The sequence below is a fragment of the Tupaia chinensis genome, unplaced genomic scaffold (assembly GCF_000334495.1).
Source record: "Tupaia chinensis unplaced genomic scaffold, TupChi_1.0 Scaffold000273_1, whole genome shotgun sequence".
Classification (NCBI taxonomy): Eukaryota; Metazoa; Chordata; class Mammalia; order Scandentia; family Tupaiidae; genus Tupaia; species Tupaia belangeri.
Window position 1 is genome coordinate 959,915 of NW_006159755.1, and position 12,789 is coordinate 972,703.

Consider the following 12,789-nt stretch of genomic DNA (forward strand, 5'->3'; position numbering starts at 1 on the left):
CGCCCTGCCGTGGCCAGCCACTCTGGGACAGTGCCCCTTCCCAGGCCCAGCATCCTGTCTCAATGACAGGGCAGGCGGGGAGCCTCAGGGCCTTTGTGGGAGGGGAAGAGGCCCCGGCATCCCCTCACAGTACGACCCTGCAGCTCACCCCACGGATCCTTGAAGCCCACCAGAACGTGGCCCAGCTGTCGCTGACCGAGGCCCAGCTGCGCTTCATCCAGGCCTGGCAGTCCTTGCCCGACTTCGGCATCTCCTACTTTATGGTCAGGTACGGCCCCTGCCCAGCACCCTCTCTGGTGGGACCTGCTACCTGGCTGCTTTGTGTCCACACCCCAAAAGGGAGCCCCGGGAAGGCCCCCTGCAGCCTCCCTTCCCCATGTGATACCCCCAGAGCAAACACAAGAGACAGAGCTCTGGCGAGGGAAGCAGGAGACCGCGTTCCTGCCCCAGCTCTGACCATGACCATCTCCTCTCTGGGTTAGCCCATCTGTAGGGCAGGGCTGACAGCGGATGGTGTTGCAGGGAGCCTGCAAAGATAGGAATGAGGCAGAGGGCGGCAGACTGTGGTTCGAGTCCCAGACCTGGTGGCTTGCTTTCTTACTTTCCCTTTCTCGCTCTTTGTGTCTGGTCAAATTTTAAAAATGAGTAGTAATAGCCAATAAAATTAAATAATTATTTGGGAAAAAAAAAAAAAAGGAACGAGGTAGTGGATGGTGATGACGACACAAAACCCAAAACGTGGGACCAGCAAGTGGTGTAATGGTTGTGTTGCTGGACTCCCACATGGCCGACCACGGTTCGAGTCCTAGACCTGAAGGCTTGAAACTCACACTGGGCATGTGTGTGTGCATGTGTGCCCAAAATCCCAGGAGGAGAATGGAGGAGAAGGGATTGTACTGTGGCCACTCCCCTCTGGGGTGATTTCTGGCTTTCCCTCCCTCTATCAAGTGCACATTCTCTACTGCAAAAACTAAACTAGATAAATAAACAGTATAAGGGCACAGGCTATCTGCCTCATGCTCAATGCTGTTGGAGGGGCTGGCAGGTAGTGTGCTGGTTAAAGGCACTGGACTCTCACATGGCCGATCGTGGTTCAAGTCCCAGACTGGTGGCTTGCTTTCTCACTTTCCCTCTCTCTCTCTCTGATCAAACTGGAAAATAATAATAGTACATAAAGTTAAATAAAATAATTCTGAATAAATAACAACTGCTGGTGGAATGATCATATCCATCAGCCCCCGCACTCTCCAGAAGAGCACCTTGAGGCCTAGACGCGTTGCTCAGGTTGCACAGCTAGGGAGCTGCGGGGCCAGGACACCGCCCCGCTGTCTGCCCATCATGCTGGCGCGTGCGCACAGTGCTATGCTATCTTGGACGGGCTCCAGGGCCATGGAGGCCACAGTCCCTTCAAAAAAAAGGCCACCAGGTTCAAGGGCAGCAGGAAAGACGAGATCCTGGGTATCGCCAACAACCGACTGATCCGCATTGACCTGACGGTGGGTGATGTGGTCAAGACCTGGCGCTTCAGCAACATGCGCCAGTGGAACGTCAACTGGGACATCCGGCAGGTCGGTTCCGAGCGAGGGTGGGGACGGGGACAGAGGCTAGGCAGGTCTGACAAGGGCGGGGCGGGGGCTGCGCGGCCACCCTCCCCCCGCTAGCCTCTGGCGCCCGCTCTGCAGGTGGCCATCGAGTTTGATGAGCACATCAACGTGGCCTTCAGCTGTGTGTCCGCCAGCTGTCGCATTGTGCACGAGTACATCGGAGGCTACATTTTCCTGTCGACTCGAGAGCGGGCCCGCGGGGAGGAGTTGGATGAGGACCTCTTCCTGCAGCTAACAGGAGGCCACGAAGCCTTCTAAGGGCTGACAGCCCTGCCCTGCTTACCACCAGCCATGGCCACTCCCACGCCTACACCCACTGGGACTCGGTGTCCCACACCCTCTCCAGACACGCACAAGCTGGACACATTCACACGCTGTCACTGGGGGCTTTATGCAGACCAGGGAGCAGACTCTGCCATCACCCAAGTTGTGGACGGTAGGCCCTAAGCTGGGCAGTGATCACCTTGTCTGCACGGCTGAGGCTGGCATCCCCAACCTAGCTACGGTCTCTGGGCACACAGAAGGACCAGAGGTAGCTACGGGATGATGAATCATGGTTTAGAACTGGAGTTTCTTTCTTGTCACTTTTTTAAATTTCTCTTATAAATAAATATTTTATTGTTGGGTCATCCTTCTTGGTCTGGGGCTGTGCTTGGGGCCACTCTGACACTCTGTCTCTTTATCACCAGCCAAGGAGAGGGGACTTCCTGGAACAGACAGAGTTAGTTAGAAAAAGGGAGTCCTGAGTCGGCTGGGGGCTGGTCACAAGATGAGGGTAGAAGGTCACAGGCTTCGGGCACAAAAGTCAGAGGCATGGTTCTCACGGGTAGGACGCAGCTGCAAGGCCTCCTTGAAGTACTTGGGAAGCAGGAAGCCATCTGCATTCCCTGGAGTCAGGATCACCCCATTGGCAGAGCGGAAGAAGGGGATTCCATCTGTAACAGAGCCAGAGACGTGTCTCATGCCCTCCCCGAGGCTTAGGGCAGTACCTCCTATGTCTAGCCTCACCTGCCAAGGCCAGGGGTCCGTTGATGAACACAGCCACTTCACAATTCAGCCGCATCCCTGGAGAGACAACCAGAGTGGGGGACTGGGGTCCTGGGCTGTAAGCACGGAGGGTGCTTCTCCAAGCAGGATGTGGGAAGACCTCAAACAGGGGTACTGAGGACCTTGGGAGGAACTGGGTGAGGGCAGAGTGGCTGGAAGTAACTGGTGGAGGGGTGGGCACTGACCACTGATGACACCAGGGTCTCCTGGCAATCCTGGGGCCAGGTGGATGTGTGTCCTTCCCTGGCAGGACAGGCCTTTGAGCAAGATGGATGGCCAGTGTTTCCAGAAAGTACCATGGACTAGCACGGGAGGGAGGGCCTGTGGCGTCTCCAGGGGCACCAGTTCCAATTCAGGTACCTGGAATGGGTGGTCGAATGGGCAGCAGTGAGACCCCTTCACGACAGGAGTCCCGCCCGCCGTTTGCTGTCACATTTGTCCCCTAAGCCCCCACCTGCAGGGAGTGGCCTTGATTGGCTCGGATGAGCGGACCGGTACTGGGGTCCCCGGGCAATAGGGCAAAGCGCTGCTTCTCGCTGGTGTCCACCACGCGCTGCACATCTTCAGCTGAGAAGCTGCGGAACTGGGGCAGCTGCAGGAGGGCACGCAGGGGCACGAAGCCATCTGTGGGCAGGCAGGACCTTAGGGACCAGCCTTGTTCCAGCCTAGGCCAGAGATAACGAGGGTGGGGCGGGGGGTGGCCAGGGGGAGGGGCCTCATCCTTGTGGCCTCTTCGTGGAGATCACAAAGACAACGTGCTTAGCACAGAACCCGGCCCAGAGCAGATGCTGCACCTGGCAGCTGCCCAAACCTCCCCTCTGTGCCCTCCCTCGGGATGGGATAGGTGTTTAACTGGTGCTTGGCCAGAGAGGGCATCACCAGGCCCAGCTAAGATGGGGCTCCTCTCCCAATCTGTGTGGACTCAATATGGGGCTCTGAACACCGGGAGGATGCCCCCTCTGTGCCTTCCTCCTGGGACAGTGGGGTCAGTCACAGATTGGCTCACATCGCTCCCTGGACTGAGCTCCCTGCTCTAGTCTCCAAGACCCTCACTCACCGGCCCCCATGGAGAGCCCCAGTTTCAAGGCCCCGTGGCGCAGAGCATATGACAGTGCCTTGGACAGCTGCACATCACGGTCCTGCAAGAATCCAGCAGTGTCTCCGGGTCTCTGTGATGACCCAGCCTGCTGCCCACCCTGAACCCTGAGTGACTGGCTGCGGACGGAGACCAGGGGGAAAGGAGTCCTGTGGTCTCCAGGAATAGAATAACCCATCGGCCACTCACCCCTACCACACCGCCATTTCCCGGGGAGCCAGGGCTCTGAGTCCCCCTCCCCTGTCCTCCAGCCATGGATGGGGGTGGGGAGGAGGGCACCTCTTCCCGGGGTCTGTGAGCCTTTCTACGTCTGGGCCCTGCTGCTTCCAGCCGCCTTTCTCCAGAGCCGTACATGGCCAAGACCTGTGGGAGCAGTGACGGGTGGGATGGCTTTAAGGATCCTCCCATGTCCCCACTCAGCACAGAAAATCACAAAATCTCAGGATGTGAGTGCTGGGAGCAGGTTAGACAGGTTAAATTCTTTCTCTACCCCCCAACTCCCTGGTGCAGTTAGAGAAACTAAGGCCCAGCAAGTAAGACTTGCCCAAGGTCGCCCGGAGCCCAGGAACTCTGGGTCCCCGCACTCCGGGCTCTCGGATACGCTCTGCAAGGCCGCGGCAGGCGGGGCCGACGTGCAGGATAACAAGGCGGAAGCGTCCGCTGGTCAGGACAGACAGACAAGTTCCCCCACCGCAGCAACACTGACCGCAAGCCGGGCGAGCCCACAACGCCGGGACTGACCAATGAGAAGACACGTTAGAGGGGCGCTGGCATTTCCGCTTCGGGGAAAGGGGCGGAGCCTACGAGCCCTGTTGCCGGTGTGTGTCAAGGGCTTGGTGCAGGCTGGAGCTTCCGGACCCTGGAAGGAGGGTCCCGGCGTGTCCCGGGTTGGAGGCAGAAACCTTGGGTTTGGGGACATGGGCATTTGGGGGTGAATGGACCCAAGATCTCTGGGCGGTAGAGATGCCCCAGAATCCTGGGCATTTATGGCAGCAAGGATTGCAGGCCTTCAGCCGGGCTTGGAGCTCTTGCAGAGATGATAGGGCGCTTTATTGCCAAGGAATGGGGAAGACGGGCGCAGAAGGGCTTGGGATACCCTCAGGAGGTCTGTGGTAGAGGGAACCCGCTGCCGGGCGGGGGTGGCCGTAAGTCCCCTAGGGGTGACAGGCTTGCCTGTACCCTCCTCTAGAGCTGCTCTGTCTAGACCATGGACCCTCAGGTGTCCCTGCTGCTGCAATGCCCTCCGGGGGGACTGTCCCAGGAGCAAGTATGGGTCGAGTTGAGCCCTGCCCACGACCGTCGTCCACTGCCAGGTGGAGACAAGGCCATCACTGCCATCTGGGAGACCCGGCGACAGGCCCAGCCCTGGCTCTTTGACGCCCCCAAGTTCCGCCTGCAGTCAGCCACCCTTGCGCCCAGTGGCTCATCAGGGACACAGCTGCTCCTGTGCCTGGGCCTTACTTCCTACAGAGATTTCCTGGGCACCAACTGGGCCAGCTCTGCTGCCTGGCTGCGACAGCAGGGGATTGCCGACTGGGGTGACAAGCAAGCCTACCTTGCGGACCCGCTGGGAGTGGGTGCAGCACTAGCCACCAGTGATAACTTCCTTGTCTTCCTGCGCCGCTCTCTGCGGGTTGCTGAGGCCCCCGGACTGGTGGATGTGCCTGGTGGGCACCCTGAGCCGCAGGTGAGATGCCAGTCTTGGCACAAAGGCACGAAACCGCAGACAGTTCAGGGAAGCTAATTTTTTTAATTGCCAGAGAGTGCATACACTTGCCAGAGAGACAGAGAAAATGAGAAAGCATCCCTCCGTGGGAAATAGTCACTTTACAATCCTTTCTTCTCCACCTCTCCCTCCTTTCTCAATTTTGGGCACCCTTGTGCAGGTACCTGGTATGTTTCTCAAGTTCTGCAAGATTGAACCAGGAGGTTGACCATGTGGCCAGCCACTTTAACTGCCACACCGTGCGTTGGCCCTACATCTTCCCCTCCCCCCGGTTTTTGCCATAGGGATCAAGTCCTCCCTGGAGAGAGACAGAGATAGGAAAAGTGAGAAGTCACCCCCAGCAGGGGATAGCCATGCCACAACCCCCTCTTCTCCCAGCATGAATTTTTTTTTTTTTGAGAGATTTTTTGCTACAGGGCACATGCACTCACCAGAAAGACACAGAGAGACAGAAAGTGAGAAATCACCCCCCAGGGGATATGGTCACACCACAGTCCCTTCTCCTCCATTCTCCTCTCACGCATGCACACGCACCTGTCATTTAAGCCACCGGGTCCGGGACTCGAATTGCAGTCCACTACATGGGAGTCCAGCCACAGCCATTATGCCAACTGCTGGTCACATCCCCGGGTCCCATCCCAGCAGTTTTTCTTTTTTTTTTTTTTTTTTTTGAGAGGTTTTCGCTATAGGGCACCTGCGCTCACTGGACAGACAGACAGAGACATAGAGACAGAAAGCGAGAAATCACCCCCCTGGGGGGATAGTCACACCACAAGCCCTTCTCCTCCATTCTCCTCTTGGGATCTCGGGCACGCACGCACATGCACCCGGCGTGAGTTCTAAGCCACCGGGTCCAGGATGCGAACCGCAGTCGACTATGTGGGAATCCAGCAACATAGCCATTACGCTAACTGCTGGTTCCCCCAGCATGATTTTTTTTTTAGCCATTGTGTTGGGAACTGAGAATTGGAGTTAGCCATGTGGGAATCTAGCACCTTAACCTCCATGCCTGGCCTTAAGCTTTTTTTTTTTTTTCAATTTGCCAGAGTGTACATGCACTCGCTAGAGACACAGAGAGAGGGGAAGTGAGAAATCACTCTCTACCCTTCCACCGTGGAGTACGTTCACACTGCAATCCTTTCTCTAGCTCCCCGGGCAAGCACACACTCGTGCCCAGTGTGTTTCTCAACTGTAGGGTCTGGAGCTTAAATAGCAGTTAGCCACGTGGGATCCAGGCTGGCCCAGGAGCTGGATTTCCAAACCCTCCTAGCTTTGGTTTTGTCATAATTTAAAGTGAAAATTGGCCTGGTGTTTCTCTGAAAGTCTGCTCAGGGCAGCTGTGCAGCTTCCCTCCTGACCCCTGCCCAGACCTGTAGAAACGGGGAGAATGGGCAGAAGAGGCAGCTGCCCTACCTCATCTCCAACCCCGTGGTGACCCCATCATAGCTAGACCTCTTGTTGTCCATCTGGAAAAGGAAGGTCTGGGTTAGTGGGGCACCAGGATTCTTACCCTGTGCCCACACCGGGCCCTCAGGGCCAGCAAATCTGGGGACGGACAGGGCAGGAAAGAGGTGGAGAGCAGGAGCTGAGCCAGATCTCTTACAGACCCTGTGCCCTGGTGGCAGACCCCAGCACAAGGACCTCCCTGGGGAGCTGGTGGTACGTGAGCTCTTCTCCAGTATCCTGCAGGAAATCTGTGATGAGGTGAGTGAGAGGTGGGTTATACAGGGTGGTGGGCATGAAGAGAGGGGTAGAACTTGCCAGAATTCCATAGGCCTGGGCTGGCAGGAGGGCCTGCAGGCAGCTGACTGTCTGGAAGGAAGAACTTGGCTTTGCAGCGAGGCGTACATGGAACTGAGGCATTCTAGCCTCAAGTCCCTGAGCTTCAGGGTTTTCCTCTTTACAGTGGACACGGTGTACAAGTGTTGCCTATTCCCCAGATTTGTTGAAAGAGGAGTAAATGGGAATTCTGGTTATTAAATTGACTTTCCTGGGAGACCTTGGGGAACTTGTTCAAAACTTTCTGTCTTAATTTTGCTATATGTAAAACAAACATGCCCCAAACCTGACGATCTGTGATGCTGGGCACTTGAGCTCCAAACTGTAAAATGTACAAGGGTAACAGGCTGTGTTCTATTGATGGGCAGGAATGAGGGCAGTGGGCCCTGATAGGTAGGACCTCCCCGCCCTCCCCCCAGGTGAACCTGCCACTGTCCACCCTGAGCCAGCCGCTGCTGTTGGGCATTGCATGCAATGAGACCAGTGCCGGCCGTGCCAGTGCCGAGTTCTACGTTCAGTGAGTGAACTTGGGGACATAGGATGCTGGTTCTGGGGTAGGTGGGTGGTGATGGGAGGGGCTGAAGCAGCTGTGACTTCATGGGGACTCTGTAGGAACAAGCCACCCTCATGTCCTTGTCTAGGTGCAGCTTGACTTCTGAGCAGGTGAAGGAGCACTACCTGCACGGGGGCCCTGAGGCCCACGAGTCTACAGGAATTATCTTTGTGGAGACACAGGTGTGGGGTGACAAACTGCTACTTTGTTCAATGCCAGGGTTGGGACCCACAAAGCGGCCTGGTACACGTCTTGTGTGTGGGAGGGGATGTTGGCTTGGTTGGATGGGGAACTCCCACACGTTTCTGGATCACAAGGCTTGGCCTCAACCCAAGGGAGAGGTCAGGGACCTCTTCAGTACTCTTTTATTTTTTAAGAGAGAGAGGTGGGTTTTTTGTTTGTTTGTTTGTTTGTTTTTGTTATAGGGCGTATGTGCTCTCTGGAGAGACAGAAAGCAAGAAGTCACCCCCAGGGGGGAGGACCACACCACAATCCCTTCTCTATTTTCCTCTCGGGATTTTGGGCACACACGCACATGTGCCCTCCATGAGTTTAAAGCTGCTGGGTCTGGGACTCAAACCATGGTTGACCACGTGGGAGTCCAACGACATAACCATTACGCCTTCTGCTGGTCCCCCTCCTCAGTATCCTTATCAGGTCTTCCCAGGATAGAGCAGTCAGAGGGCTCTGAGACTCAGGAATTCTGTGCACGATCCTGGCAGAGGTAGTAAGGGCTGTATATCTGGGCCTCACTGTCTCCCCACAGAACCTGCCCATACTGCAGGAGACCGAGATGTGGGCTGAGCTCTGCCCCTCCGCCAAAGGTGCCATCCTCCTTTACAACCGTGTCTGGGGAAGTCCACCTGAGTCACCTTAAGGTCCCCAACCTATCACCTCAGCTCTGAAAACAATAAAGGACTTTATTCTTGGATTCCGTTGGCATTGGCTGTTTTCCTAAGACAGAAAGGGACCTCTGGGAGCGTCCTGGGTGATGAGACAGGACAAGTGATTTGGAAACAAAACAAAACAACAGATCGGCCTCAGTTTTCCCCTCCGCAAGCTGGGGCGAGGGTTGTACCTCTATTGCGGGTTCTGGGATGACTATGGGATGATGGAAACAACCCTGTGGAACGTCCCTCTGTGCAGAGCGGAACAACAGTGACGGAATAGAGGGACCACGGCTGGGCCAGAAGCCTCACAGGGTCAGCCTCTGTCCTGCCAGCTTTGCGGTGGGCGCCCGCGCAGTTCAGCCAGTCCGCTGGCCTCAGCTTCGGTGGGAGGGGCCGTGCGTAACCAATAGGCGTACGGGGGCGGGACTGTCACAGCTCCTCCGCACGGGCTTGGTAGGCGTGGCCCTGGTGTAAAAGCCAATCAGAGCGTGGGGCGGGGCTGAGTGGGCGCAGGAAATGGCAGTCGCGGAGTCAGTGAGTACGACGGGGGCGGAGCTTGGTTGTGGCCCTTCCAGGGACCGCCAAGGTCCCTGGGTGGGGAAGGGTCTCTGTGTCCTAGTCTGTTCGGAGAGTAGACCAGTGCAGGGGAGGGTCCCTGACGTCCAGCTCAGAGGCGGAGGCAGGTCCAGGACACCGGGTCCTGGTTCTGAGCAAGGAGGTTCTCCTCTCCCAGGGCCTGCTTGTCTTTCTTCGTGAGAAAACGGGGTCAAGCCCTTCCCTCTGCCACCTGGGGAGCTTGCAGTCTGCCCCCACTGCACTCTTTTTGGTTGCTTCCTTTCCCCAGCTGCCCGCCCTCCGCCATGCCACCCCTGTTGTCCCTGCACCTGTGCCGGCTGTGGCTCCGCAGCCCCCCTACACGGCTCCTCGGAGCCGGCCGGGCAGCGGTGAGTTGGGCATTGGGAGCCTGGGCCCGGCTGCTGTGTGTGTGTGTGTGTGTGTGTGTGTGTGTGTTTGTGTGTGTGTAGGGATTCCGTTGAGGGCATGCCCAGCTCTATCTAAGCCCTGTCTTATGTGCCAGGTAGTTGTGATCTCGCTACTCCGTGGCAGGTGCCTTGCAGGCTTGTCTCAGGTAATGCTCACCTTCACTGCTGAGGACACTGAAAATCAGAGATTAAGAGCTCACCTCTAAGGTCACAATCAGTTAAGTGGCAGACCAAGAATTTGAGCTCAGGGCAAACTCAGTGCTCATCCCACAATTCTAATGGTTGCAGAGCATCCTTGTGCATATCACACTGAGGGGTACACACAGTGTTGGGTACAAAAAAAAAAAGCAGATTTGTGGGCCTTTCTCTGGAGATTCTGACCTGAAGGAATGAGATGGGGCTCAGGAATCTTTTTTTTTTTTCTTTCCCTTATTCTCCTTTTTTTAAGAATTATTTTATTTCACTTTCTTTATTTATTTTAATTTAACCAGAGAGGGACAGAGTGAGAGAGAAAAAGAGAGAGAGAAAGCCACCAGAAAGATCTGAGACTCGAACCACAGTCGGCCATGTGAGAGTCCAGCACCCTTAACCACCACTCTATCTGCCAGCCCCAAGGAATCTGTTTATTAAACAAGCTTTTCAGATCTTTCTGATACAAGGGACCTGAGCACTACACTTTGAGAAGTCCTGGTCTGCACTGTGCTGAAAACACTCCAAATGGAGGGGTGATCTGAAGAATAGATTTGTCTTGGGACCTGCCTCAGCACCCTCAGCTCTTGGTCACGGAGCTGAAGTGTGCAGCCTAAGGAAGCTGGGAGGGACAGGGCAGTAGCATCCTCTGGGCTCTCTCCACCTTTGCAGGCTTGGGCCTCTTTTCACAGGTCTGGCCCCAGTAATTATTATGAACTGTTGGGGGTACATCCTGGTGCCAGTCCTGAAGAAGTTAAGCGAGCTTTCTTCACCAAGTCCAAAGAGGTACCCGTGCCCCTATGGTGGGGAGGTGGGAAGAGGAAATAGGAACCAGATGGGGGGGTGCCCTCCACATTCTCAGGAAGAGACTTGTATCTCTGGCTGGTACCCCAGTCCTCCAGCCTGCAAGGAGTAGGAGGTGCTCAAGGGGCAGAGGTCTGGCCAGGTCAGAGGAAAGGTGGGAGGCAGGAGCCTATCTGATGGGCTGGGCTTGGTTTTCTTCACCTGCCTCACTGCTCTTGAGAAACCTAGACCTGGGCATACGGTGGTGAGAATGGGAGGGCTGGCAGGTGGGGAGGGCTTGAAGGGAGGGGGGGGGGGGGCAGGAGTCTGCTTCCTGATCCCCTGGCCTTTTAGAGAGGAGGACAGGCCTGAGAGTGAGGGTCACTGCTCAGATGGGGTCTCTGGGAGTGATGTGAGCCCCTGTGGGTGGACATCATCTGAAAGGGTCTTGGGAAGGGACATGGCAAGGGAGATAAGGAGAGTCCTGTCCCGCCCCAGCTGCATCCTGACCGGGACCCTGGGAACCCAGCCCTGCACAGCCGCTTTGTGGAGCTGAATGAGGCATACCACGTGCTCAGCCGTGAGCAGAGCCGCCGTAGCTATGACCACCAGCTCCGCTCAGCCAGTCCCCCAAGGCCTCCAGGAACCACAGCCCACCCCAACTCTGCCAAACAGACACACAGGTACAGCAGTCCTGTCCCTAGCATGCCCCATCTCCAGATCTTCTGGGGAACACCATCTCTAAACTATCCCTTCTCTGTCTCACAGCAGCTCCTGGACACATCCCAATGCACATTACTGGGCCCAGTTTCATGATGTGAGGCCACAGGGGGCCTGGGCAAGGCAGCAGCAGCACAAGCACAACCAGCGTGTGCTGGGGTACTGCCTTCTGCTCATGCTGGCAGGCATGGGCCTGCACTACGTGGCCTTCAGGTGCATCCCTGCCTTCCCCAGGGTGATGGGCAGAGGCAGGAGGTGGGTGAATCCCAGTGTGGTCAGGGTCAGCCAGCCATCCACAGCACTCAGTGGCCTGCAGACTGTGTCCCTCAAGTTAGAAGTTGCATGAAATCTGTCTCTGGAACGTTTCCTTACTTAGTAGAGGGCTAGTGTTATCATTTTCAATGTCCTGTAATGTGAGTGTAATTCTTTGGTGCTGGCTGTCAGGGAGGGCTGGAGCCAGACAAAGTCATGCACAAAAAACATGCATTGAACCTGGGCCTCACCAGCAATTGTCCCCATTCCTTTGGCAGTTGGTTGGCTCCCTAACCACTTTCACGCATGTCATGACACACATTTTCGGCAGCAAAGATACCTATGGGCCAGTGCCCACTGCTAGCAGCCTGCCCAGGTCAGGAACAGCGCTAGAGCGAGAAGAGCACTCAGAAACATTGTTACTACCTTCAGCGGGAGTACCAGGGACCTGGGACGTCACTGGACTCTGGACAATCCACTCTGCCCCCGGCCCCCCACCTATCATAGAGAGGGTTAGGCTGAGGTCCGCACGGGTATACAGCTGTGCAATCCCCGAGTGGGGTGGAAGGGGGCAAGGCTGGGGTGACAGCAAGTATTGGCGTCCTAGGGTCAACTGTAACCCCCTTGCAGAAAGTTGGAGCAGGTACACCGCAGCTTCATGGATGAAAAGGATCGGATCATCACAGCCATCTACAACGACACACGGGCACGGGCCAGGTCTGTCTGCTCCATCCTGCCCCCTGCCCCCTGCTCCTGGTACCATTCTCCAAGATCCTGACCCAGACACCCAGGTTCTCTCTCCTCCAGGGCCAACAGAGCCAGGCTCCAGCAGGAGCGCCGGCAGAGGCAGAAGCAGCCTCCATCATCACCCAGTTCTCCTTAAAGCACAGGGATTGTGCCCCTGGATACCAGCCCCTGAGGGGCTCACCTGGATGCGGTCAGCAGTGTGTTCTTTCCTTGGTTCCTTACCAGGACCACCCACTCCCCCAAACACGTGCAATAAAGTGATTCTCAGAGCTCGTGTCAGGTTCCCTTCTTCAGGCTCAGCGCCCCCTGCCCGGGCCTCGCCACCGGGCAGCGCCCCGCCCTCCGGGTTCTGGTGGCGGCGACCTGAGAGCCCGGCCCCCTGGGCGGTGCGTCCCCTTTCCCCTGCCGTGGCGGGAGGGG

The 12,789-nt window shown here is 56.6% G+C and overlaps 4 protein-coding genes across 8 annotated transcripts in view; 3 read left to right on the top strand and 1 right to left on the bottom strand.

The window, feature by feature from the left end:
- FERMT3 (FERM domain containing kindlin 3) overlaps nt 1–2,235 on the top strand; it is a 19,482-nt gene extending 17,247 nt beyond the window's left edge. The window contains exons 13-15 of the mRNA XM_027772383.1: nt 18–268; nt 1,427–1,568; nt 1,683–2,235. Coding sequence (XP_027628184.1) covers nt 18–268; nt 1,427–1,568; nt 1,683–1,862 — 573 coding nt within the window. The 3' untranslated portion in view covers nt 1,863–2,235. The remainder of the gene's footprint in view (nt 1–17; nt 269–1,426; nt 1,569–1,682) is intronic.
- On the bottom strand, nt 2,204–4,445 carry TRPT1 (tRNA phosphotransferase 1). Of its 4 annotated transcripts, XM_006149816.3 has the most exons (8): nt 4,292–4,445; nt 3,937–4,110; nt 3,709–3,790; nt 3,106–3,275; nt 2,837–3,011; nt 2,613–2,669; nt 2,429–2,539; nt 2,204–2,311 (listed from the first exon to the last, which is right to left on the bottom strand). In XM_006149816.3, exons 2-8 carry the CDS (start codon nt 4,099–4,101, stop codon nt 2,220–2,222), a joined length of 852 nt encoding a protein of 283 aa, XP_006149878.1. In that variant the 5' UTR covers nt 4,102–4,110; nt 4,292–4,445; the 3' UTR covers nt 2,204–2,219. The 4 variants fall into 4 exon arrangements, with proteins under 4 accessions (XP_006149878.1, XP_014443816.1, XP_014443818.1 ...); XM_014588330.2 differs by having other exon boundaries at nt 3,937–4,445; XM_014588332.2 differs by lacking the exon at nt 3,937–4,110 and having other exon boundaries at nt 4,292–4,404.
- A 1-nt stretch (nt 4,446) lies between these two features.
- On the top strand, nt 4,447–8,736 carry NUDT22 (nudix hydrolase 22). Of its 2 annotated transcripts, none has more exons than XM_006149820.3 (6): nt 4,447–4,565; nt 4,937–5,434; nt 7,079–7,177; nt 7,672–7,769; nt 7,894–7,987; nt 8,572–8,736. In XM_006149820.3, the coding sequence occupies exons 2-6, from the start codon at nt 4,955–4,957 to the stop codon at nt 8,680–8,682; spliced, it is 882 nt and encodes a 293-aa protein (XP_006149882.1). In that variant the 5' UTR covers nt 4,447–4,565; nt 4,937–4,954; the 3' UTR covers nt 8,683–8,736. The 2 variants fall into 2 exon arrangements, with proteins under 2 accessions (XP_006149882.1, XP_006149881.1); XM_006149819.3 differs by having other exon boundaries at nt 4,548–4,634.
- Nucleotides 8,737–9,235: 499 nt separating this feature from the next.
- On the top strand, nt 9,236–12,638 carry DNAJC4 (DnaJ heat shock protein family (Hsp40) member C4). Its single transcript, XM_014588335.2, has 7 exons — nt 9,236–9,639; nt 9,774–9,824; nt 10,540–10,653; nt 11,149–11,333; nt 11,419–11,583; nt 12,253–12,339; nt 12,430–12,638. Exons 1-7 carry the CDS (start codon nt 9,556–9,558, stop codon nt 12,503–12,505), a joined length of 762 nt encoding a protein of 253 aa, XP_014443821.2. The 5' UTR covers nt 9,236–9,555; the 3' UTR covers nt 12,506–12,638.
- Nucleotides 12,639–12,789: the final 151 nt, after the last annotated feature.